Source organism: Poecilia reticulata, chromosome 12 (assembly GCF_904066995.2).
Source record: "Poecilia reticulata chromosome 12, P_reticulata-male-v2, whole genome shotgun sequence".
Classification (NCBI taxonomy): domain Eukaryota; kingdom Metazoa; phylum Chordata; class Actinopteri; order Cyprinodontiformes; family Poeciliidae; genus Poecilia; species Poecilia reticulata.
Window position 1 is genome coordinate 24,653,977 of NC_088841.1, and position 27,736 is coordinate 24,681,712.

General features: G+C 40.2%; 2 protein-coding genes across 2 annotated transcripts; one reads left to right on the top strand and one right to left on the bottom strand.

Moving 5' to 3' along the window:
• Positions 1 to 107: 107 nt before the first annotated feature.
• On the top strand, positions 108 to 27,131 carry LOC145554044 (NLR family CARD domain-containing protein 3-like). The gene is made up of 10 exons (XM_081613280.1): positions 108 to 1,005; positions 1,159 to 1,278; positions 1,355 to 1,480; positions 6,289 to 6,367; positions 6,526 to 6,754; positions 6,866 to 8,645; positions 9,064 to 9,237; positions 16,118 to 16,291; positions 23,211 to 23,257; positions 23,405 to 27,131. Exons 1-10 carry the CDS (start codon positions 917 to 919, stop codon positions 23,932 to 23,934), a joined length of 3,348 nt encoding a protein of 1,115 aa, XP_081469406.1. The 5' UTR covers positions 108 to 916; the 3' UTR covers positions 23,935 to 27,131.
• Positions 2,630 to 8,355, bottom strand: LOC145554047 (uncharacterized). The gene is made up of 7 exons (XM_081613292.1): positions 8,225 to 8,355; positions 8,047 to 8,139; positions 4,306 to 4,395; positions 4,130 to 4,212; positions 3,895 to 3,986; positions 3,741 to 3,793; positions 2,630 to 2,852 (listed from the first exon to the last, which is right to left on the bottom strand). Exons 5-7 carry the CDS (start codon positions 3,974 to 3,976, stop codon positions 2,670 to 2,672), a joined length of 318 nt encoding a protein of 105 aa, XP_081469418.1. The 5' UTR covers positions 3,977 to 3,986; positions 4,130 to 4,212; positions 4,306 to 4,395; positions 8,047 to 8,139; positions 8,225 to 8,355; the 3' UTR covers positions 2,630 to 2,669.
• Positions 27,132 to 27,736: the final 605 nt, after the last annotated feature.

Below are 27,736 nucleotides of genomic sequence, written 5' to 3' on the forward strand. Positions count from 1 at the left end.
CTCTGATTTCACTGCAGACCTTCTACTTCCTGGTTCTGCTGCTCTGAAAGAAGAAAATACAACCCGCATGAGCTGTGACGTCATCTGTTACGCAACATCCGTCACATTTACTTTCAGTTTGAATTACACTGTTAAGGTGCAGCTCTGATCAGGTTGTTGGATCTTTATTTGTTGTTCATATGTTCTTCTTCACCTCTTGATCGTTTGAACACATTTTAAGTTTGATTTGTTTACTTGAACTTTGTCTTCTGGAACTTTCCTGTTTCTTTCTGCTCTCTAATGTTTGGAGAAAAGATTCACTGCTTATTTCAGCTCAAAGTTTCATTCCTCTGCTCTTTGAAGGTCAGTATTACAGTACTGATGAACTAGAATCAAATACTATGATGAGAGGAAGATGTTTCTTTGATTTCTTCTATGAAAAAAACTGCTTCATGATTTTATTTCTTGTAATCAAACTCCAGTATCCATCATCAAGGTCAGAAACAATAACTTGTTACTTTCTTTAAAAGTAAGATATATATCTATATAATCTCTGATGCAGAATATAATCAAATCACTACACATGATAAATTAGTTGTGTTAATCATTTGTAGTGATTAAAATTAACTAAAATCCTTCCTGTTGTTCGGGTTGAATCAGTGAATGTAAATGTTGCTCCATGTCTCCATCTAGTGGACTGATAGTAGAAGTGCAGCAGCTGATGGCAGCTTCCTCTGCCTCTCTGCTGTCTGACTGCATTCACCTGACACTGATATGAAGCAGAGAAGAAGAGCCAATCAGAGGAGGAGCAGCTGATCTTTTTCCAGCACTAATGATGTAAAGGATGATCAGAGTTGATGTGCAGATGAATGATGTGTGTTTCCTCTGCAGGTGAAGCTAGAAAGTGTGTGTGAGGAACTGATGTGAATTCAGCAGCATGGATCAGTGTGAGGACAGAGAGGAGGGAGTCCCTCCCTCTAAAACCACTCTGTGTGGGGAAGATGAGAGCCAGAGCAAAGGTCAGAGGTGAGGTCACCATCTCTAACTGTCCACAGCCCTTTTCACACAGCGTTCACTATATCAGGCCAAAACAGACGTGGTGATGAAGCTGCTGCTGCTCCTCTTTGCTGCTTCATCCAGACTGAACAGACTCAGTTTTAATCATCATGTTTCTGTCAGGATCCGAAAGAGACTCAAACCAGTACCAGAACCAGAACCCAGCTGTGTGTCCTTTAAGAGCGACAAATCAAAGGCTCATCCCATCCTCTTTAAATCTCCTGGAGCTCCACCATCAGAGAGGTGAGCTGTTGCTGCTCCTCTTTGCTGCTTCATCCAAACTGAACAGATTCAGTTTTAATCATCATGTTTCTGTCAGGATCTGTAAGAGATGCAAACTAGAACCAGAACCAGAACCAGAACCCAGCTGTGTGTCCTTTAAGAGCGACAAATCAAAGGCTCATCCCATCCTCTTTAAATCTCCTGGATCTCCACCATCAGAGAGGTGAGCTGTTTCTAACTGCTGTAACTAATCCGTTTATCTTTTATGGCGGTCATGTAACGATACAAAGTTCTGTTGGGTTCTGTTGTCATGAAAACATTAAATCAAATTAAGCCCAGTTCATAATACACAATTTGTTGCCTCGATTTTGCCCTTATGACAATCTTAGCATTCAAAAAAAGAATGCAAAAAATGTTAGAATCTTAGAATGCAAAAAAGTCAAATGTGACTTTTTTGCATTCAAAGATTGTCACTTGTGATAATCTCAACCGATCATCTTTTAGTGTGTAGTGTGTTACGACTGATCGGGTCCAGTCAGTAGAACATCGGACTGCTCTGATCTGATTTTGGGGATATTCAACATGTTTGATTTTCTTTGCTCGATTATCGATTATTAGCGTGTGTGGTGTTCCCCCTGCTGGAAGCCAGAAGCCAGCCTGTTGAATGTGACAGGTAGCCAATAAGAAAGTGCTGTGACGTAAAGAACGGAGGAGAATCTCAAACAAAAAACAGCTGGCATGGCGCAACCAAGAGTCCGCTGGACTTCTGACATGGAAGATTGTTTGATCAAAACATTGTGAAACATTCGCAAAATGAAAAGTGGGATTTTTGACCCTGTATTCTGACGTGAACGCAGCTCGTGAGCAATAGATACCGACAATTGACAGTCTGCATTTTCAGTGTCTCACGACTCACGGGAGTCGAAATCTGTCAATTACGGAATCCTTGGATGGGGGAGTGGCGGTGGTGGGAGCGGGAGCTGTTAACGACTCTACTTAGCATACAAAAAGCCTAGCATATTCAAAGGCGCTTCAGCAGACGTGAATTCTCAGTCATTGGATGAAAAACAATGACATCAGAGTTCATCATTGACATGTGATTGGTTGGTTGATGTGTGCCCATTGGACAGCACTTATGACTTTATAAATAAACCCCGGCCCAATCATTATTTTTAATGCTGTATTTTAAAAAATCTATATAAAAAATAAATGCTGTATTAAAATATATTCATTTGATATTGCTTATATGCAACATGTTCATATATGAGGAACATAAAAGAGACGAAGTTTTTCTTTTCTTTATTTCATTTTTTTTTTACTGTTTGCACACAAAATAAGACATAAATGCTTGTCCATTCTGGACTATCTGGCAGTGTTTTTTTGTTCAAACATGATCCAACATTATGTTGCGCTCAGGACAGGCCCAACGTCTCTCCTGTAGCGTAGACCTGAGGTCTCTTCTTGTAGTGTAGTCCTGATGTCACTGAGCTCCTGGTTGGAGGAACTTGGGGTCCATCCTGACACCCGTTCTTAGCTGCCATCCTTCCAGAATGCCACATCCTCTGCTGCCAGTACTCTCTGCCTTCCTCCATCAGCTGTTAACACAGAACAATCATTATGAGCTAAAGGCATCTTTTAGTCATTGTGACAGAATGGACATCAGAAATAATTACACCCCCTCCCTTTTCTTTTTGTTTATTTGCTTTCATTTTTCTCATGCTGGCTGTGCTAAGCTGCACTTCTCTTGCTGAGAGGCGCTGTACTGCAGTTACAACGGTTTGCCACCAGTGGGCACATAGAGCACAGTGACCACTCCTGACTCAATGAGCCAACGGCAATTAAGCGCAGTAACGGCTGGTCAGCAAAGGCGCTTACTGTCACTCTCATGTCTCACAGGTAAATGTCAATTTGCTCTGCTGTTTGTGTCTCTTGTGGGGGAGGTGGGCTGGAGCGAAGTGTCGAGGTATATATGTGGACGTTTTTTAGTTAACAATTCTTTGACTTGTATTGTAAATATTTGTTCTTTGACTCATGTTGTAAATATTTATTTGTGAGCGAGCCAACGGCAATTAAGCGCAGTAACGGCTGATCAGCGAAGGCGCTCACTGTCGCTCAATGTCTCAACAGTGTTCATCAAACTAAAAGAACCTGTGCAAAACCACACTGATTATTTATTACGTGTGCAACATCATTATGAAACTACAATTAAATTGTTTGGCAACTTCCAGCCTAGTATGCACACATAGGACATTAAAACAAAAAAAGAAACACATTTTATTAATACATTCTTAGAGAAAATAAAAACTTTAATGAAAAAGAGAAAACACTTGGAAACAATTGGAAGAAAAAATAATTAAAAGCAGTTGGTAATAAATAGTAACACACAATTCAACAAACTCTGAGGCAGATAATTTGCTTTGATGGATTTTAATAAATCACAGTACTTTAATCATTCAAGGAATTGTGACATCTCTAGTTCTTACCTGCTTCTTTCTTGAGCTACATATGGATGACTGGCAGTAGGTCCTTGATACAGCTGGAAAACATTTTTGTGCATTGTCAATACATATCATAATTACATTATGTACAAAAACAATATTGGAGCATAAAATATCAACATTCTAAAATAGTAGATACTCGCACAAAGTTGCATCTCTGTCCTCATCACGGACATCAGAACGTTCCAGAAGAGTCTGATTGACACAAATGTGAGTCCCATTCTATAGAGTCTGTGGAAATAAATGTAAAATTTAAAAAATATTGTAGCAAATATATCGCTTTCTCAAAAATACATACGTAAATAAGTTAAAATTATTCTCAACCAGCCATTGTACAGTCGGGAATCAATGCAGTGACTGTACATAATACATACCGGCTTCATGGCTTGTCCTGATATCGGTCCACCGTCCGCCATGTTGTCGATCTTTACCGCTTTCCACACTCTGCCTTGCTGTACTGCGTTATAACAAAATAAATAAAATAACCGGAAGATCAGTTTTACAAATATGCGAGTGTTACCTATTCACTAAATGTGAAATCATAACTTACTGAATTTCTCTTTGTCCTGGTGGACTCTGTAAGAGCTCCTCGGCACCGTGGTCTGAGGCCTGGCTGTTGAGGCTTGGCCATTTTTCAGGTCTGAAAAAAATAAAAGAATATGCAAGTATTTAAGAGTTCAGAACATCACATGTAATAAAAAAATTACAATACGAAATCCAGAATCCAGGTTTACAGAAACCCTTTGACCTCTATCATTGCCAACAAAAGATATTTTACAAAGTATCGAGAAGAACTTTTGTTATTGACCAAATACTTATTTTCCACCCTTATTTGCAAATAAATTCTTTAAAAATGAGACAATGTGATTTTCAGAATTTTTTTTCTCATTTTGTCTCTCATAGTTGAGGTCTACCTATGATGTCAATTACAGGCCTCTCATCTTTTTAAGTGGGAGAACTTGCACAATTGGTGACCGACTATAAACTTATCCTCCCACTGTATCTGTGAGGTATATATTTAATCCAACAAGGTGGATTATAAACCATTTCAAAAGATTAAATAATATCTCTTGTGGATCTGATTCAGAACCAGATAGTCCATTAGAACCTCCTTGGATTGTCAGAATGGAAACGACTCCGGGTTCTTCTCCATGTCAGAGTTCAACACTAAGATCATCAAACTTCTCTTAGTCATTTAAACCAGCATGTTTGTCTGAGAAACATATCTTTCTGCTCTTCAAACAAGGCTGGAATTTATTCAGGAGGATGAATAATCAGGAACATGTTGGAGGATTGGACCGGTTCTGATGGGAATCATTTAAAACATGAAGTTGATTATCTGCTTTATCTTAGCTCTCACAGCTTTTTCTTTTGCTATCAATCACATATTAAATAAACTTTGAAGCAAAACTCCACATAAAGGTTTGAAAACAGTTTTTACATCAGGATCCATAAGAGACTCAAACCATAACTAGAACCCAGTTGCGTGTCCTTCAAGAGTGATGATTCAGTGCATCATTTGCTAGACTTGAACTCTCCTAGACCTCCATCATCAGAGAGGTCAGGTGTATCTAGTTGTTAGATGCAGCTCACTTTCATTGGTTCAGTTTCCCACACAGATTTTTCCAGTTATATTTACTGAAAGGTTTGATCCATTATCTATAGAAATCAGCTGCTCTGTTCTAAGAAAACACCTTCATATCTTCATCTCTGGGTGATGATGATGATGTTCTGCTGCTTCCTGGCTCCATGTCAGACTAAGAGTGGGACACATTTCCACTATTTACTGGGAAATACCTGGTAATCCAGTCTGGTCCATCAGGGGTTGGTTCCTGTGTGCATTGTGAGATCAGTTCAGCAGGAAGGAAAGCTTCATGATGTGGTTGGTGAGATCTGCTGGAACTCAACCAGACTGAGCTGATGTGGACCATCAGCGGTTCTGCTGGTTCTTAGTGGGATCAGCAGGAACATTAAATCTTTACAACTACTTGGATCATCTGGCTCCTTTCCAGATGGACCTTCACCTTCTGATTGCCTCTGTGTGGACAGATATAATGTGAGCTCACTGGCTTCCAGGATCCACAGAATCCATTTAAATCCTCTATAACATCCAGGAGAGGATCCCACATGGACACACCCACATATCTCAGAGCTCCTCCATGTCCACATCACCTCAGATTCAGTCATCAGAACCTGATGGATGTCCCACACTGTCCTGAACATCTGTGTGGACACAGCCTTCACTTCCACTGTCCCCAAGCTCTGGGACTTTGTCTCCACCAGCATCAGATCTGCTGACAGTGTGAACAGTCTGTAGTCCAAGTTCAGCACCAACTTCTTAAAATGTCTACTGGTGATACTGGTGTTACTGGTCTTCATCCTTGTAGTTCATTTTCCTCTTTCTAACTTCTTTGTATTGTGTTCATGTGATGGTCCGTTTTCTGCTTTAATTTGACACTCTTAGTTATTTTATTAGTAAATATTGCTGGATTAATGTTTCCTTACTTCCTGATTGTTCCTGGTTCCTCCACAGAGTGGACCAGCAGAGCTCAGAGGTTCCCAGTGGTCCGTCTGCCCAGCAGCATCAAAAAAAGCTGGACTCCATATTTATGGTCTGTACATGAACAACAACTACTTTTCCATGGTTCTGTTCAGTCGTCTCCATGCTGCACTTTGTAGACCAGAGGACTGTCAGTCTGTCCAACGTCCATCTGATGTTTGCATCCATGATTTCAATCTGATGCTTCCTTCATCTATTATTCTGTTCCAGCTGATGGAGGAAAACATTGTCACTTTTGTGAAGAATGAGCTGAAGAAGATACAGAAGGTTCTGAGTCCAGATGAACCTGAATGTTCAGAGAGTCAGAGAGATGATGATGAGGTGTTGGAAGATGATGATGAAGAGCAGAGGAAGAGCAGCAGAGAGGCAGTGATGAAGATCACACTGTACTTCCTAAAGAAGATGAATCAGGAGGAGCTGGCTGACCGTCTTCAGAGCAGTAAGAGGATTTCTATAAAGATTTAACCTGATGGATGAATCACATTTATGTAAATCATCTTCAGAAGACTGTTTCAATTAGTTTCTGATTTTACTTTTTGTGTTATTCAAGAACATTTTGCTGCAGTTCGTCATCAACTTAAATCTGATCTGAAGAAGAAGTTCCAGTCTGTGTTTGAGGGGATTGCTAAAGCAGGAAGTCCAACCCTTCTGAACCAGATCTACACAGAGCTCTACATCACAGAGGGAGGGACTGGAGAGCTCAATGATGAACATGAGGTCAGACAAATTGAAACAGCATCCAGAAAACCACACAGACCAGAAACAACAATCAGACAAGAAGACATCTTTAAAGTCCTACCTGAAAGAGATCAACCAATCAGAACAGTGATGACAAAGGGAGTGGCTGGCATTGGGAAAACAGTCTTAACACAGAAGTTCACTCTGGACTGGGCTGAAGACAAAGCCCACCAGAACATCCACTTCATATTTCCATTCACTTTCAGAGAGCTGAATGTGCTGAAAGAGAAAAAGTTCAGTTTGGTGGAACTTGTTCATCACTTCTTTACTGAAACCAAAGAAATCTGCAGCTTTGAACACTTCCAGGTTCTGTTCATCTTTGATGGCCTGGATGAGAGTAGACTTCCACTGGACTTCCACAACAAGGAGATCCTGGCTGATGCTACAGAGTCCAGCTCAGTGGATGTTCTGCTGACAAACCTCATCAGGGGGAAACTGCTTCCCTCTGCTCTCCTCTGGATAACCACACGACCTGCAGCAGCCAATCAGATTCCTCCTCGGTGTGTTGGCATGGTGACAGAGGTCAGAGGGTTCAATGACCCCCAGAAGGAGGAGTACTTCAGGAAGAGATTCAGAGATAAGAAGCAGGCCAGCAGGATCATCTCCCACATGAATACATCACGAAGCCTCCACATCATGTGCCACATCCCAGTCTTTTGCTGGATCACTGCTACAGTTCTGGAGGATGTGTTGGAGACCAGAGAGGGAGGAGAGCTGCCTAGCACCCTGACTGAGATGTACATCCACTTTCTGGTGGTTCAAACTAAAGTGAAGGTGGTCAAGTATGATGGAGGAGCTGAAACAGATCCACACTGGAGTCCAGAGAGCAGGAATATGATTGAGTCTCTGGGAAAACTGGCTTTTGATCAGCTGCAGAAAGGAAACCTGATATTCTATGAATCAGACCTGACAGAGTGTGGCATTGATATCACAGCAGCCTCAGTGTACTCAGGAGTGTTCACACAGATCTTTAGAGAGGAGAGAGGGCTGTACCAGGACAAGGTGTTCTGCTTCGTCCATCTGAGTGTTCAGGAGTTTCTGGCTGCTCTTCATGTTCATCTGACCTTCATCAACTCTCGAGTCAACCTGATGGAAGAAACACAAACATCTAAGAAGTCTTCATTATTTAAATCAAAGTCTCTTCATCAGGGGGCTGTTGACCAGGCCTTACAGAGTCCAAATGGACACCTGGACTTGTTCCTCCGTTTCCTCCTGGGACTTTCACTGCAGACAAATCAGAGACTTCTACGAGGTCTGCTGACACAGACAGGAAGTAGCTCACAGACCAATCAGGAAACAGCTCAGTACATCAAGGAGAAGATCAGTGAGAATGTGTCTTCAGAGAAAAGCATCAATCTGTTCCACTGTCTGAATGAACTGAATGATCGTTCTCTAGTGGAGGAGATCCAACAGTCTCTGAGTTCAGGACGTCTCTCCACAGATAAACTGTCTCCTGCTCACTGGTCAGCTCTGGGTTTCATCTTAGTGTCATCAGGAAAAGATCTGGATGTGTTTGACCTGAAGAAATACTCTGCTTCAGAGGAGGTTCTTCTGAGGCTGCTGCCAGTGGTTAAAGCCTCCAACAAAGCTCTGTAAGTACCCAGGCTCTTACTGCCGTTGTTTGTGACATAAAACTGTTATTTATGAGACAAATATTGATTCATGATGTTTTACTTCATTTATTGGTGCATTGTCTCCCCAATGTCACCCAATAACAGTCCACAACTAGAAGAGAGACAAACGTCCTTCAGTTGTTGGTCATAATGTTACATATTCAGACTGAAAAACTCCTCCTTTTTCTAAATCGGAAACTCGATTATTTCAGTTCATTATAGAATTTAATAGTTGCCAGTCTCCTTGTTGCCTGTAGTTCAGTATTTCAATTCTGGAGAACCAACAAGTTCATAAGAAAGAGCAATATAAAGATGTGTAAAATAACAGTCCTTTCAATATTTTCAAGAACAATGTTCCTCTTGAACATTCAACAGATTTTTCTCCCTTTCCCCTCAGACTGAATGGCTGTAACCTCTCAGAGAGAAGCTGTGAAGCTCTGTCCTCAGTTCTCAGCTCCCAGTCCTCCAGTCTCAGAGAACTGGACCTGAGTAACAACAACCTGCAGGATTCAGGAGTGAAGCTTCTCTCTGCTGGACTGAAGAGTCCAAACTGCAACCTGGAAACTCTCAGGTAAAATGTGACCAATCCTCGTGAATCCAGATTTCTGTCCATTACTTGACATCAGTGATTATATAATTATTATTTCAGTAGTGGATTGTTATAATAATAGATGTCTTGCTAACGTTGCTAACCTTGAAATCGGTAACCTTGCTAGGTCTCAACAAATAAACATGCCTGGTTTTATTTACGCCAGGCTGAAACAACCAAGAAGAAAGTGACTTAGAAAGGTGGGGGTTAGGCTTCAACTGATAGTGTAACTCTGGGCACTTGACAGATTTCAGATTTATTTGTATCTTAATTGGGCAATTGATGTTGAAGCAAGTATAAAAACTAAAACACAAAGTATCACAGATTAAAAAATCAACAACAAAACATAGAGGAGATGAAATACAAATCAACACATACTGGAAAGAGTAGAGCAGTGTATTTCATTATTCACCGACAGTTCCTACAAACACTAAATCAGGTGCGAGTCTCCTTGTCCTTCATTAAGGAGATATTGGTTCAGGAACAAATGAAAGCTAGTACCCTTTACTTTTTATACCAGAAAGTCTGAGCCTGATGCCAAAAGTCAGAAACTGGAACTCACCATGTAAAGCAGGGGTGCCCAAGTCCAGTCCTCGAGAGCTACCATCCAGCAACTTTCAAATGCATCCCTGCTCCAACACACCTGAATCAAATGAATGGCTCGTTACCAGGCCTCTTTAGAGCTGATCCTGGTCTGTTGGAGTAAGGATACTTCTAAAAGTTGCAGGATGGTAGTTCTTGGGGACTGAACTTGGGCACCCCTGATGTAAAGGATGAGAAATATCAGCAAAAATGGCTTTAGTTTTCCTAATGATTTGTTTTTTACACAGTTCTGTAAGTGAGCATTGTTCAACTCCTAAGATCTTATTGCTAGTATGTATTACTCTGCTAATACATACATACTTAGCAGAGTAGTATTAGGCATCTAATCTAGTATTAGATCAAGGCACTAGTATTAGATCAAGGCATTTCTTGATCTAATACTAAGATTTCCAAACCAATAGAGGAAGAAAAAAGTCAACAGATTCAATATGTGATCTACAAAATAGGATCATCTATGTCTTAACTTGAAACTTTCCAAGCCTCCTTAGACAAAATAATCTTTGCTGGCCCTTTTTTGTAGGTTGTCTAAATGGTAGATACATTTTAACTTATTATGCAAAATACTGAGAAAATATTTGTAGTTCTCTATTGTCTCCACTGCCTGAGCTTTACCATTTGATTTGTTTTATGGGGGTTCTGTCTAAAATCAATACACATTTCCTTTGTTTTCTGTACATTTAATGAAAGAAAAACTTTATCACACCAGTCAACAAAGTCATCTACCACAGGGACACGGGGTTGTTCATCACAGCTTCAATTATTACAACTGAAAACCAGCGATCAGGCTCGAAACCTGGGAGTAGTGATGGACTCTGACCTGAACCTTCAGAGCCACATTAAGACAGTCACAATGTCGGCCTTCTATCACCTGAAGAACATCTCCAGGATTAGAGGACTTATGTCTCAGCACAATCTAGAGAAACTCATCCATGCGTTTATCTTTAGCTGGATTGATTACTGCAAAAGCGTCTTCACAGGTCTGACTAATAAAATCAATGAAACAGCTGCAGCTGATCCAGATGCTGCTGCTGTTCTGACTAAAACCAGGAAGATAGAGCACATAACACCAGCTTTAAGGTCCCTACACTGTGTTAAGGAAGAATTTTATATTACTGGTAAATTTAGCAAAACTCTGGCTCTGATACTTCCTTTTGATCCCGGGTTCTCTCGCGTGGCCACGTGCGGGGACAAAAACACAACAATGCGTGTTGACGTCACAGAATTACAGAATTTAATCCAATCAGAAGAAAATATAAGATAGTATAGGAAACTGAAGAAACACAGATACAAACATTGTTACCTGAGACAAGAAGACAAAGAAATATCAAGGACGTCCTTGGAGAAAGAGCTGGTGCAGAAGTAAAATAAATCAGCTTTTTTCTGAATTGTTTCCCTTGTGCACAAACTTTTATACCTGTAGGTGTGTTTTCCTCTTTAATGTATTCAAATAAGGCATATCTCTACTTGACCAATTGGAAGACATCTCTGGCCCTTTTAAATTTAGAAAAAGTCCCGCAGTTTGGTCGCAAGATCAAACACCTTTTGTTAAGTAAGGTGGAAGCAGACTCTCCGAATTCATGGTGGTTTATGGCTTTCACAGATCAGTGTGAAAAGCTGGAACTTCCTACTGATTGTTTCCAGACAGACAAAGGGCAGATCAGAGATCTTGGCAAACCATCTGATTTAACTACAGTAAAATATAGATCAATAGGTCAGACTATGTTATAAATTTTAAAACTATAATTATGGTATTTCAATCAAGTCATGATAAATTCTAAAACTAACTTATTTTACATTTATTTTCTTAACACTATCCGGCCTCCTGTGGCTCTACAGCCATCTGGGCAAAGAGAAACAAATGCAAGAACCTCACAGGTAGCTGTGAAATTCTGGTTTCTCTTCTGCTCTGCCAGGAACAAACCTTTAATTCTGTACTTTTAATTCAATGAAAAGTTCTCCAAAAACCCAATTTGTTCTTCTGCACTCAGCATCTCCAAAGTTTAGTCCTGATATCAAACCAAAAGCAATAGATGATAAACAGAAAATAATGAAGTACAATTCCTGTTTCTAATTAGGAATTAGAAACAAATAAGAATTAAGACATTCATTCACCATAAACCTAAGTATTTTCTAATACTAAACAAAACATTTTCATGTGATTCTAATATAGTCAGAAATAATACAATTTCAAATACATTCATCATTAACTAAATTAATTCTAAAACAAGATAATAGAATTTTTAGTCAAAACATGTTATTAATAACCAAGAAAAATGTCTTACAAATTAAATGTTAGTGATTTAAAACATTTTATGTTATATTCAGTTTTTTGCACCATGTCAGATGTTAGTTTTGGAAGACTTCTCATCCTGGTTACGTGAACCGACCAAAGTTCCCTTTCTCAGAGTAATTCAAGTGATAGTGTCCTCCACCTTCCTGCATATGTTAATTTATGACCTCCTGTCTTTAATGATAAGACTCCAGAGGTCTGAGCCGAAATTCTCTTGCAGATCCTCTATTCTCCTAATCACTAACACAAACCTGTTCAAACTTAAGAAATTCGTTCTAAAAGGTTTAAACTGTGTTAAACACTCAAAATAATAATTTTTCTCAACAACTGGCTCCCTGTAGCTCAAAGAATAGACTTTAAAATACTGTTAGTTTATAAATCATTGAACGGTTTAGCATCACAATACATTAAAGATCTGTTATTGCTGTACCAACCATCTGGACCCCTCAGATCTTCTGGTTCTAGTCTGCTCTGCATCCCCAGAACCAGAACCAAATGAGGAGAAGCAGCACTCAGCTTCTATGCACCACAAATTTGGAACAAACTTCCAGAAAACTGTAAACAGCTGAAACAGCTAAATCTCAACTTAAAACTCACCTATTTAGAGTTGGTTATGGCTAAATTAGGATTAGAGTGTGGGTTTTGATGTCTGATGTTTTTAATGCTTTTATCTTTACTTTTTATCTATTTATTAATTTCTGTCATTCCTCTTTCTACGGAACCTGGTGCTGCAAGGTTGGAGACCTTGTCCTGTTAGGCGACGGGGCCTGGATAATACCCATGTTAATTGGACGGCAGAGTCCGGCGACGACCGGCGCTTAAATTCCGTCCTGTCAGGCGAGGGGGCCTGGATAATACCTGTGTTAAATGGACAGTGGTGTCCGGTGACAACAGGCGCCTCAATTCTGTCCTGTCAGGCGACGGGGCCCGGATAAGACGCGTGTTAAACGAACAGCAGAGTCCGGTGACAACATGCGCTTAAATTCCGTAACAAAAGTATGTTTTTATCTTTTTTAGGCTTTCTTTTATTTTTCTAAATCTCTCTTTCTTACTGTTAATTCAATGTCACGTGGTGTGTTTTATTTTTTCTTTAATTATGTAAAGCACCTTGAAATGCCTTGCTGCTGAAATATGCTATACAAATAAAATTTGATTGATCATGTAAAAGGCCAGTGTTGTACACGAGATCGGTCTTGGTCTTGAGACCATTTGATGGTCTCGGTCTCAGGCGCTAAGGACTCGGGATTTTATTTCAAGACCAGTCAAGACCGGAACTGTGAAAATATCGCTAAACGTACAGCACACTCTCCAGTTTATTCACTTGCACGCGACACTCCGAAACATGCGGTTTTCTATGAGCGGCAGAAGATGTCCGTCTACGGTAATAGAATATCCATCCATCCATCCATTTTCTTGACACCCTTGTCGCGCAGTTGGTAGAGCTGCTGCCTTGCAGCAAGAAGGTTCTGGGTTCGATTTCCGGCCCTGGTCTTTCTGCCTGGAGTTTGCATGTTCTCCCTGTGCATGCATGGGTTTTCTCCGGGTACTCTGGTTTCCTCCCACAATCCAAAAAAAAAAACTTGACCGTCAGGTTAATTGGTCTCTCCAAATTGTCCCTAGGTGTGAGTGTGTGCACGGTTGTTTGTCTCTGTGTTTCCCTGCGACAGACTGGCGACCTGTCCAGGGTGACCCTGCCTCTCGCCTGGAACATTAGCTGGAGAGGCACCAGCAACCCTCCCGACCCCACTAAGGCACAAGGGTAATAGAATAGCACTGCATAAATCATAAGAAATCTGATGGCCACAGCTAACTCAGCAGCGCTTCGCTTTCACAGACGGTGGGGGCTATGTCTAACTTTTTTCGTCACTTAGAAAAGTAGCTCAAAGAAGGTAAGCTCCATTGACCAGATGTTAGCAAACATCAGGTCATACAGCTAGCTGGGGGAACCCAGCTAGCTGGGTTCCCCCAGCTAGCTGTATAGAGACAAATCATAACGAAAAAAAGTTGTCACTGTGCTGAATTATTGTGCAGAGGTGTTGACTGACTTCTCGCATATATGGGACAACGTTGTGTCCAAATGGTCTGCAACATAGTGATGTGGCATTCAGGAACAGTACGATTCTTCTGCTCATCTCTTTACTTATCAGATAGGACTGAAGCCTCACTGAGAGCCACTGTTTTATCCAATTACATACGATGTCAGAATAGCATACATGCAGTGAGTACCATGCCTGCATGCGCATTAAGAAGTCCGACCGTCAGAGGAGTTGTCAGTTCACCATACGCAACAAGTTATGACAAAAATAAGTCATGAAATTGTTTTCAATGATAACTATATAGATATTTATGCATTGTTGTGGTTTCAAAGTGTATTTAAAGCAGGGTCTGGCTGCAGCTGCAGTAAACTACAACACACACTTGTTTAAAACTTAGTAACCTATTTAACCGCTAAGACAAGATGCCACTTTATTAGATCATCATAATAAAGTGTATGATGATCTACATCAGGATTCTATGTTGCTGATTAAATAAAATCATACACTGTTCTTTGTTCTTGTAATGCTCTGCGTACACTGCAGTAGCTATCATTATTTCATTTAATTATGCACATTGATATTTTTTAATTAACAAATAAATAAAACCAAGAACGAAAGAGCACGCAGAGCATGCACATTGCTCTTTGTTTTTGTTCAAAGTGGCAGCTGTAATGTATGCCATGGTGTCAGACTACCTGGCTTCATGTACCAGGAGAGAGGTTGAGATCAGTCACAGTGAGCGCCATCAGCTTGGTTACTTCTTGCTCCTTGGTCAGTGTTCATAGTTGAGCGTTATTTACCGTCAGGGCATTGCCTCAATTGCTATGTTTAATGGTGCAGACAGTGGTGGTTTCTGACATGAGAAATATGGGCAAACAACCAGGGCGTTATCTTTTTAGGGATGGCACAAGACCATCGCAGATTGTAGCACAGAGATGGAACCAAAGCAGAACAAAGAGTTTGTTCTGCTTTTAATATTGGTAAAAAATTTATTAAGTATTTAATATGTAGGTGTTTTTATAGGAATATGGATCTTTCAAATCAATTTGAGAAGTAATTTTGATCACATTTCACATTTTATCGTATCATGTAGCACAGGGCGCTGGTCTTGGTCTTGACTTGGTCTCGACTTCCATCTGTCTTGGTCTTGACTTGGTCTCGGACCCTAAAAGTCTTGGTCTTGTCTCAGTCTCTATACACTCTGATCTTGGTCTTGTCTTGGTCTCGGGTTATGTGGTCTTGACCACAACACTGTAGAAGGCTAACTATCACTGAGTCATCTGGAAATTTTAACATTAACCTATTATCATGCCGGCTGTGACAGTTGTCCGTGTACAAAATGTAAAGAAGAGGGGAACCCAGGTTTATGTTTTTAATGTTATTTGTTTTTTCAATGTTGTATGACTCTGTGTTTTTATGTTTAATGATGTAAAGCACTTTGAAATGCCTTGCTGAAATATGCTATACATATAATATTTGATTTAATTTAGAATTTTTGGGTGGCTCGTCTTTGCCACAGGAATAACTATGGACTGCTTCTAGCACCTTGGCACCTTCTGTTGGTTAAGTGACATCTGGAATATGTAAGAAAATATAGGAGTCAACTGTTCCACACAAGAAGAGAGCAGTCAACCACTGAACCTTACAGCATTTAAAAGATTCAGCCACAGAAGGAACACTGATGGAAATGTGACCACAACAAAGAAGCTTGTTTCTCAGATTTAAGATCTCATTACTAAAATCAGAAGAATCAAGCCTGAAGTAAACATATTAAACTAATTTGCCAATTGGTTATCAGAATTAAAACCAGGAAGAACCACCTTTCTGTTCCACTTGATGTCTGATCCAACAATTCTTTTCAGCCCATTACAAATTGACCACAACACCTCAATGTTCTCATCTTCTCATCATGTGATAAATTGTGTGTCTACAGCTTATCAGGCTGTCTGGTCTCAGAGGAAGGCTGTGCTTCTCTGGCCTCAGCTCTGACCTTTAACCCCTCCCATCTGAAAGAGTTGGACCTGAGCTACAATCATCTAGGAGACTCAGGAGTGAAGCTGCTGTCGGCTGGACTGAAGGATCCAGACTGGAGACTGGAATCTCTCAGGTATGGAGGAACCTGCTGCAGGAGCAGAGAAGGTCTGATAGAGGAGGAAGAGGAGAAATGTCTTTAGTCAGTCTGATGGGAAATGTTTAGTGTGAAGATAAATATTTAGAAATGAAAGGATAACATGGTGAAAACATGACTTGACAATCTGAAACTCCCTTTGTCTCTTACGACAGTTAAACTCAAAGTACTGCTGACAATTCTGACTATGTAACTTTGTAAATAGTATCCAATGAAAAACTGTAGGAATCTTTCACATGGTTCTGAATGAACCTGGGATACCAACCCATCTAATGGAACCACAATGACATGGTAGTCAGAGAAGCAGGGGGCAAAATATAGCTCCATGTGGAACCAAGAGGTTGGAGAGAGAAAATCAGTTTCCTAATCTGTTTTGTCTGTTACTACCCAATAGTAAGTCCCGCCCACTCCTCACAACTCTTCGGACTCACTACGGCCCAGTTCTCTGTCTAACAGGTCCGGAAAATCCCCAGAAACTCGGGTCTTACCCTAGCAATAGTTTATGGTGAATTATCTGTTTAAACTGGGGTCGGAAAGGACTCGTCTAGCTCTGACTACCTTCGATCCAGAAGTTATGACCTTTTACAGTTGGGGGGCAATCCGCTGAGTAGCCCTCACAGCGACATAACCCCTACAACCACTCCTGTTAACGGTAGCTCCTCTCCTAAAATAACGGCACTTGTTAACGGCTAGATTAAATTTAGTGACTTAGATTTAAGTCCCAAGGTCATTATTTTAGTTTTGGCCAAAAGCAACCTATAAAACATTTCTACTTTTTCCTCCCAGAATCAAACTTCATAGCTATTTTATGACCATCAAAGAACTTTAAGGTGACTCATTAATTGAATGTCCACAACATCTTTTAGATTTTCTTAATGCTAATTATTTTATTAGTAAGGCAATTTTGCAAGGGTGAGTACAGCTTAATTCAGTAGCAGAAATAATCAAATAAGTAAAATCAATAATCTAGCCTATCTTTCCCTAATGCTGACACTGAGAACTAAAAAAGGGAAACTTTGAGAGAGACGGACAGAGTTTGGCATTTTGAACCCCAGAACTGGCCTGATGAAGAAGAAGGTGTTGCAGCAGCAGGAGGTTCCCAGTACAGGAAGAGTACTGACTTAGAGCGGCAGGTCTCGGGCATCAGGGTGACTTCCTCATGCGCGTGGCGGTCCTCAGCTTCTTGTCTTGCGGCTCTGTAGCTCCCTTCTCCTCGTCTCACGATCTGTCTGGTCCCACGGAAGGAACACACCAGTTCTTCCTCTTTGCCTTTGTTCTTTATCTTCGTCTTTATCTTCATCTTTGCCTTGGTCTTTGTCTTTGGGGGTCTAAACCCAGCTGTTGAGAGAAGTGCGATTTGAAGCCACATGTTGCGGGGCTAACGGGTTGGTCCCCATGTGCAGAACAGTCTTCGGTTCTGTGGCCCCGGCTCTTCTTCAGCTGCAGAGTTCTTTGTCCATCTCCGTCTTGGCTCGAAGCTGCCTGAAGGATCCAACCAAAGATTCCTCTGTTGCACCCACCTTATAAAGGGTTTATCCACCTTTTGGTGCGTTTGCATTGGCTAGCTTTGTTGCTGTGCCTGTCTCATTGGCTGACTGCTTGGACAGATGATCTCATATCCGTCACTTTGGAGACCTCATGACCTGATGTCTGTTCTAATGTCCCCAAGTTGCTCAATAGTTCCTCCTACCTCTGTTTCCTGCCCAACCTTTTCTTGAAGTTTAGCAATAAGGCCTTAGTCCTCCGCTATCCTATCAGTTCCCCTTTTTGCCCTGACCTTCCACCTACCATCTACCTCCTACACAACATCAGTGACCTTTAATTACAGTTACAACATTTTACACCTTTCAAGTTCAATGTCAAATCACATTTATAACCTTTTAGTTTATCTGATTCAACATTCATTTATAATGTTATAATAACCATAACTTATTAGTTACTCTTATTATAATCATAAGGTGAGTTATTACAGACATTTCTGAAAAGAACCCAATAATAATCCATTATTGTAATTATCTGATACCAAATTACAGTTACTTGTTTCACCTTTAAGTACTTCCACAAGTGTAAGAGTAAGTGTAAATATTCTTATAATCAAACCAACATCAACCACTGGTTAAACCAATATTAATTATTGGCATAATTATAAGTCATTATTTTAAGTATTTTACTCTGGGTTTTATCCAATCTCTCAAAATGTTTAGATTTTATTCTTTAAAAACCTTTAATGCTTTAAAATAAGGAATGGTCTGAACTATTTTTAGCCTGATGCAAGACAGAAACTTCCCCTTTTCTTCAGGAAACCAGCTTCCTGTTTCATGACTCTCTTTCTGCCTGACTTGATTTTTTATGATTAAATAGAAAGAAGTAGAATTAAAGCAAAGTTTGCAGGACACAATAACAACACACACAACCAGATTAATTTTATTACAGTCTGACTCTATTGTTGGGTCTTGATGTCACCTATGTCATTAATTTTAAGGTAATTTTATTTATTATTACTATTAAACTAAAATCTCCAGCATGGGGAAGTGGGATGAGCTCGACTTTTCTCGACAGTTTCCTATTAGAGTTCAGTTTGTCTCTCTATCTTCACAAAGTAGGAGCATCATGGGCTGGGTGGGGCTTCCACTGATTGGTCTACTGAGAAAATACAAGAAGCTGATTGGCTGATAGGCAGATAAATGACATCATAAAGCAGATGTTACTGTTGTTGAAGAGAGACGGCAAGAAGAAAGGAACAGGAGTCGAGGAGCATGAGCAACATCTATAAAAGATCATCTACATTCAGAGAAACACATTGTGAAATTAATCAAGAATGTAAAAACTAAGTTAGATTAGAATCAGTTAATCCAAATTAAAGGTCAAGATAATTAGTAAAATGTGATAACTTTAATGCCTATGGAATAAAATGGAAGTGAAGAAAATGAAGAGTGAAGAGCAGAAGAATATTTAGAGGGTAAGAACTGATGATGTTTGGATGGTGTAATAGGTAAATAGGAACTCTGAATATATTAATGAATATATTCAGATTCATCTTCAAACTGCCACATGACTCATGAAAGAGTCAAAGGATTTCAGCAGTTAGATTTCCATGATGATCTATGGAGGATAGATCATCAGCATCATGCAGCTCCATCCAACAATGTTGGATGGAGCTGCAGAACAATCAGCCTCAAGAAGCAAAGATGAGAAAATGAGCTCCATGTTGGTCAGATGGATGTTTAAAAGTTCTCAGACAGAGAAATAACTTTGGATTTTAAGCAAAACTCGCAAATATTGTAAAGTTGAGTTAAAATATATTACACATGAAGCAGCATCTAGAAATAACCATTCATAAGGGAAAAAAAGAGATTTAAAAGTATAGTAGTTCTATCTATTTGCTATTTTGACCATATAAATCAGTGTTGTAGTCAAGACCACCTATCCCAAGACCCAAAACAAGACCAGAGTGTATCAAGACCGAGACAAGACCAAGACTTTTAGGGTCCGAGACCAAGTCAAGACCTAGACCAGCGCCCCGCGCTACATGACACTAATAATAATAATAATCAATTTAATTTGTACCGCACTTTTCATTAGCAAAAATCTAAGTGCTACACAGTGCAACTAAAATCATAGATAAATTCAATATCATAAAATCAGGTGGAGGCAGAATAGGCTTGCTTAAGTAGAAAAGGCGTCTTTTGAAGTCATCCAGTGATTGCGGAGCTCTCAAATAGTCCGGGAGAGAGTTCCAGAGACAGGGGGCAGCCACAGCGAATCCCCAATCTCCCATGGTCCTTAATCTGGAGCGAGGAAGTTGCAGTCTTGGGATCGTAGAGATCTGGTGGATGAATGTGGAATGAGAAGGTCCTTCAGATAATTCGGTAAGGTTCCGTTTAAACACTGATGGGTAATGAGAACGATTTTATATTGAATTCTGTAGGTGACAGGAAGCCAATGAAGGTCATGCAGAATAGGTGTAATATGATCAGAAGGGTTCGGTGAATGCGCATATGTAATTCAGGGGGAGAGGGGGGGGTTCAGTACCTCAAAAAAGGTTAAGAACCACTGACCTAGATATTAAATACTTAAGAGGTGAAATAAATGTAACCAATATTAAAAAATACCATCTCTGTGCCACAACCCGCGGTGGTCTCGTGGCAACCCTAAAAAACAGCGTATATTTAGGATATGATCCATATTATCTCCGAAAAAAAAAGACTTCTCTTATAATCTTGAATATTTACCCATGTCGAGGCGATCCACATAACTCGATGGAGCTGCAGACCTCATATTATACGATAAGCCATAAGAAAGCTTTCAAAAGCTTCGAGAATACAATCATTTAGTTTCAGGTTGAGTCAAGCATTTAGGATCAAAAGAAGCATTAGATGGCTGTCGACTTGTTTCTGCCATGTGAGTAGTGAGTTGTGCTATTTTAAGTAATTTTAGTTTAAGACAGTGGTTCCCAAACTTTTACACCTGCGACCCCCCATCCCCCAGTGGTTTGCAAATATTTTCTGGGGCCCCCCTGTCCCTGACCCCTTTTGGGAGCAAAATGGATGTACGTAGCTAAACATAGACAACATCATTAACCTACAAGTTGCTTGTTAAGCTTAAGGTGCTGTACTGATGTTAGCTGGTCATCTCATCTTTTAGCTAACTTCACCTGCATCCAATAGCTTTACTTAACTCAGTATGTTAGTTTGGGGGAAAACTGTGAGAAGTTCTTTGCATTTTGCTGGTTTGCTGCTATGATTCTAACACACCTGCGTAGCTCTGCACAGCAGCAGCAGGTCTCCTTCACTGCCCCACAGGTGTAAACCCAGCGAGTGTCGTAGCACTCATGTTGCGTTTAAAGGTGGCTCGGAAAAACAGGTTACCACATGTTAACAACGGGTTAAACAGTTTTAACTGCTGATAAAAGTGACAGAGGACACATATATGGGAAGTGCAGGAGCTCTACTGTATCAAATTGACATAGGAATAATAAGGTAAAAACCCAAGGAATACAGCGTTCATGTTTTTTTTTTCATCCTGACGGCTTCCCACGCCCCCCCCCTGTAATGGCACTGCGACCCCCTAGGGGGCGCACCCCACAGTTTGGGAACCTCTGGTCTAAGATAAGGATGCTATCGCTGACAACGAACTAACCCGTATTACTTTATGAGCTTGAATCTCCTGGTAAATAATTTATTCAAACCCAAATTCATACTGGAGTTGTACATTTATGTTGTCGGACGCTGGATTCAGGTCCAAAGTAGGTTAACGATTCTTACCGGTTTACAGAAACTTCGTGTTTGTGTCTGTTCGTGGCCAGATACAAAGGATGTGGGGGAAAAGTAACAGCTCACAGTGACTGTATGGTTGGATAAGTTATATTTAACTTATTTCGCTTTTTTATTTTTAATTTTTAGCATTAAAGTCCCACTGAATAAACATTGTATTTTCTGTCTGTGACTCGGCACTGAGCTAGCTGCTAACAACATTAGCATTCTGAGGACAACCACACTAAGGCACAAAAATAATATATCTTACCTTACATATGAATGCTTGTCTGTCTAAATAACTCTCCAATAAAATATCTGAAAATACAATTTAAACGATGTGATTGCTTCCTGCTAGAAAGTAGTGCTGCAAACTTCCTGCACCTCCTGCTTTTAGAGATTATCCACCTTTCTCCTCTTTTTTCAGAAAGTTTTATTTTAAATTAACTTCCTTGTGACTAACTATCTTCGAAACAAAAGTAATGTTTATCTTTCACACTATTTGAACGGTTGGAGCAACCGTAAAGGACAGACTTTTGACATTTTGATGCTGGACCAACAGAAATAAATGGGCTGAATTTACTTCTGGCCCTCCATCTGCATTGGGTCATCTGAAACCCAGCAATAAGCAAGAAGTAACCAAGCACAAGTAACCGCAGGGTGAGAACAGTCATGCTACATGAAGCCAGGCAGTCCGACATCATGGCAGCTGCCACTTTGAACGAAAACAATCAAAGAGCAATGTGCATGCTCTGCTTGTGCTTTTGTTCTTGTGTTTAATTTATTTGCCAATTAAAAAAATATAAATGTACATAATTAAATGTATTCCATAAAAATCAGAGCAGGATTTTATTCTGATTGAAAAGATCTGATAAATTTACTGAGAAAGATAAAAGACAAGATAAGCATATCCAGTTTCTGGATTGAAGGGAGTATTACCTTCATAACCCATTTTTGCAGCTGCTGGACCGAGGAAGCTGCTTCTTCTTCTTGGTCTCATTGTAAATGTGTGCAGCGCCACCTGGTGGTGCTGGTTGGAAGATGAAGTGCTGAAAGGTTGGAGGTGTTTGTCAGAGGTGTGTGATGATGGAAGCCTCTCCCTGGTTTGTGAGTCTGAGCTCAGAGATCAAATCTTTGGTTCTTGTTGAACTCTTTGTTGAATGTGATGCAGCTTCTCCTTTTTAATGTTTGTATTTCTGGATATTACAGTGAGGCCACAGCAGGTTTTCAGCAGCAGGGCTGTTTAGTGTTTCATTCCTTCATCTGTGTGTGGGAGTGTGGATGGAGCAGGTATCCAGGTGTTGATCTGAGTTTAGATTGATTGGATTTTAATGCTGATTATTAAATCAGGTTGAGCTTCCAGAAATGTTTCCTTAGTTTCCTGATGTCCTTTTAGGCTTCAGTGAGTTTCTTCAGGTTGTTACTGAGGGATTTCCTTTCTCCTCTCTGTTGGAGCTTTTCCTGTGTTTGGAGAAATGAGTCGTGCTGCAGCAGCACCAACTGTCCTTCCTACATCCACTGCAGTTTGCAATCCAGATGTTGGACTGTTCGTGTCTCAGTGGAGGACAATGTGTGTCTGAGAGACATGTAATGTCCATGTTTGCTGCTGAAAGAGACTGATGGTCTGACCCCCCTCCTCCTTTCAGGGTGGAGCCTGCTGGAGTCCCATTCTTGACACCAGGTCTGAGGAAGTGTAAGTGTGTTTTTCATCTGATTCATGACAACAAAGCAGCTCACATTCAACCATCTTCAAACTGTCACATCACTCATTCAGGATAATCATCAAAGATCAATAAATGATCAATAACTGCAGCTGGATTGTGTTTGTTCTCTCCATCAGATTCCTGTCAACTCACCATCGACACAAACACAGTGAGCAGAAAACTCAAACTGTCTGAAGACAACAGGAAGGTGACATATGAGGAGGAGCTTCAGTCATATCCTGATCATCCAGACAGATTTGATGATATTCATCAGCTGCTGTGTAGAACTGGTCTGACTGGTCGCTGTTACTGGGAGGTCGAGTGGAGAGGAAGAGTTGATATATCAGTGAGTTACAGAAGAATCAGGAAGAAAAGAAACAGTAAAGACTCTAGGTTTGGATGGAATGATCATTCCTGGAGGCTGAGCTGCACTGATGATGATGGTTACTCTGTCTGTCACAATAACACATCAACTCGTCTCTTCTCCTCCTCCGACTCTCACAGAGTATCAGTGTATGTGGACTGTCTTGCTGGCATTCTGTCCTTCTACCAAGTCTCCTCTAACTCACTGATCCACCTCCACACCTACATCACCACATTCACTGAACCTCCGCTTCCGGGATTTGGGTTTTGGTTCAGTCCTGGTTCCTCAGTGTTTCTGTGCTGAGTTGAGTCTAAAGAGTTTAAAGAGTTTCCTCCTGAGAAACTCTCACTGCTTATGATAGTTCAGTATCTCCATGTTTGTTTCATTCAGAAACATGCTTTCATGGATCCAGGATGTTCATGATTATTCCAGGACCCACATTTTTTTCCAGTCAAAAATTCACAATGAATCTCAGTATGATGTGTTTTCGCTTGATGTTTTTCCCTTTCATTCATCACTCAGATTTATTTAACTTTACTGCAGTTTTTGTCAATCACTGGACATTTTATGTTCCAGTTATCAAATACATCTTGGATTAAAATGTTAAATGTTCCTCATATATTTATTGGAGTTACACTTCATGTTTTTAGTGAATAAAATTTTTTTTTTGCATTTTATTTATTTGCTGTTCACCCTCTCCTGTTCCTGTTTAAATTTCAATGAGATTTTTTTTCAATCTCAACTCTAATTTTCAGAAATTCCCAAATTACATTAAAACACTCCCATCTTAAAACTGTTTGACTGTAAAATGATGGTGCCTTGAAGAATAACATTGAGAAAATCTTAATATTGTCTGTTACAATCAGAACTTGGTCTGTCGATCTGTTGCAAGCAATAGACATATTTTATTCCTCATAATAGCCACCTAGATCGCACACGATGGTAATTCAACACTGAATTATAGTCAGAATGGTTGAATTTAGGTTGAGGTCGGCAAATAATGGTGGATCAACCAGCAAACAAATATCCAATTCTAGCCGTTAAAACAGTCATTGAATCAATGTTGTTTTGTGGTTGAAATCTAATAAATGAAGTGCCAGTCTGATCAACGTTGAATCAATCAGCTGTCAGCTGTTTTGCCGCACCCCTCCCCCTCCTCATCGGAGCTCTGCGTCAGAGCATTTTATTACTGAGTGGGGGTTATCACGTTTTAATCACTATCCTTTACAATGCTTTCACTATCCTTTACAGTGCTTTAGCACTGTAAAGGATAGTGGGTGTTGATTCCTTTCTGTGTATTTTCTTACTTGATCATAAAAATCCTCATCGACTCTGTGAGATATGTTGACATGAAAACATCTCCAACTTACTACAAGGAGTGGAGCGGTCCACCCCTACCGTTTATATGAGTGGGATGGCCCAAACACACAGTCACTTCGCTGTTGGTTTGTTGGCAAACATGTTAATTCAACATTGAATTATGATCACAAAGGTTGAATATATGGTTGAGGTGGTCATCTGACGATGGATCAACCTTCAAACAATCCAATTCCAGCCAAGTAACTAATATTGAAAATGGTTGAACTCTATTAATTAAAATGGAGCTTTAGCGAAAGTTCAAGCTGGAAGACTCCACCCCCTTCGTTCGCCCATCGATGTCATGCTCATCTCCGACCTCAGCGCTGGACCTCACCCGGCGCGTTCAATCAGCAATCAGGCTCTGCGTAAAAGGATCCACACCCAAGCTGTCAGCTGCTTCCCAGCTGCGTTCAACCCACCACCTCCCCTTCTCCACCCACATCCTTTGGCTGTAGGATGGCACCCTTTCCCAACCACCACCACTAGTGTCGGGCCCCGGGGGAGAGCATCCCTAATCAGTTATCGGGATGTTCATCGAGTTCACATCAAATTACAGCTCAAATTAGCTGCCGGGGTCCGAGCGCCAAAGAACTGTTATTCATTCCTGTCATTAAATCTTTTAATTGTTCCCTTTTGTCCGTCTGAGTCTCTCCAGATTGAAATGCCAATGTAGACTCCCGGCTTTTTCAACACTGGACCCCCAGGCACACTGCACTGCAAGTTTTAGGCATTTCCCTAATTCACCACACATGATTTTAATTGATGGGTGATTGACAGGGTTTTGCTGAACTGAAAACATGCTGGTCAGCTTGCCTTCAGGACCCGCATCTAATCATTTTGAATTCAAGTATGCACCCAGATAGCACAAAAAAGAGTGAAACATCATTGAAACAATGTCAGACAGAGACATTGAAGCAACGTTGAAGCCTGGCATTTAAACAGAATCGAAAGTGGTTGGTGACTTGTACGTTGAATCAACATTGGGGTTTCAACCATAACTGACACTATATCAAGGTTGATTCAACCATCATCTGTATATCAATTTACATGCATATTTGTGTTGATTTTACATTGAATCAATGTAGGTGATTCAATGTAAAATTGGGTAGGTGGGTTGGAGGAGGTTTGGGGATGGATTAGGCGGAGATGAGGAGAGGTGCAACAAACTGCATAGTTGTATTCAAAATGATTACACACTGGTCCACAAGGCAAGCTGACCTGCATGTTTTCAGTTCAGTAAAATCCTGTCAATCACCCATCAATTAATATCATTTACTGACATTTTTAATATCTGTTAATTGGCTAGAATTGGATGATTGTTGTAAGTTTATCCGCCATCAGTCATCAACATTAACCATAAATTCAACCTTTGTGATCATAATTCAACATTGAATTAACATCTTTTGCCAACAAGCCAAGAGTGAAGTGGCTGTGTGGTTGGGCCATCCTACTACAAAAATAGTGGGGGTGGACCGCTCCACTCATTGTAGTACGTTGTAGATGTTTTTGTGTCAATATTATCACACACAGTCAGTAAAGATTTTTATGAACAAGTAAGAAAATTTACATAAAGGAATCACCACCCGCCATCCTTTACAGTGCTTAATTTAAAATATGATAACGTCCACTCACTCATAAAATGCTCTCACCCAGAGCTCTGATGAGGAGGAGAGTAGGGGAAGGTGTGACATTGATTCAATATTAATCAGACATCGGCATTTCATTCATTAGATTTCAACCACAAAAAATTGATTCATTGAAACATTGAACAATGACACAGTTTCAACATTGGTTACTTGGCTAGAATTGGATGGTTGTTTGATGGTTGATCCACCTTCAGTTGTCGACCTCAACCATATATTCAACCATTCTGACTATAATTTAATGTTGAATTACCAAAGTGTGCTATCTGGGAAGTTTGTTGCACCCCTCATCTGCTCCTCCCACCAACCCAATCTTCCCAACCTTCCCCTCTTTACCCCCTCTCATCCCTTCTTTCTTCCCCCCTCCTTGAGCTCTGGGTCAGAACATTTTATTACTAAGTGGCGGTTAATCATGTTTCAAATTAAGCACTACATGTTGAGAACAGTGGGTTGTGATTCCTTTCTGTACATTTTCTTACTTGTCTGTAAATATTGCTGACTGGGCATAAAGAGTTAACACAAAAACACCTACAAGTCTCTACAAAGAGTTGTACGGTCTGCCTCCTTGTTTTTACCTTAGTGGTTTGTCCCAACCAAACAGCCACTTTGCTGCTGGCTTGTTTGCAACCAACTTCTGAATTGAATTCTACTCTGAGCAGTTTTATGGTAAGTTTGGCAATATTACTTTGACCTTAAATCTGTTTATTGAAAAATAACTACATTGTTTTGTGTCTATAGTAATCTTGATTATTTTGGGGCAACACAAATATTTTTAATAATTGAGGTCATGTCTCCTTTTGTATTATTTTCGTCCTACCCACCACTCTAGGCCTAAGTATGAAATCCTGTGAGATTTTGTGGGATATGAATTTAAAAAAAATAGGGTGGGGGCGATTGTTTGGTCTGAGAGAGCACGTGGTGGACAAGGAAGTGTAAAGTTGGCTGCTTCAGGTGGGCTTTAAATTGTTCTGATAGTAATCACTTGTTTTTCATTTTTTATTATGATGTGCTTAGATGTGCCTCTGTTCCAGAACAGCTGAGTTAGATGATTGCATGACTGTCTGAAGCCATCAATAAGTGCAGAACATTGTTAATAATCCAGA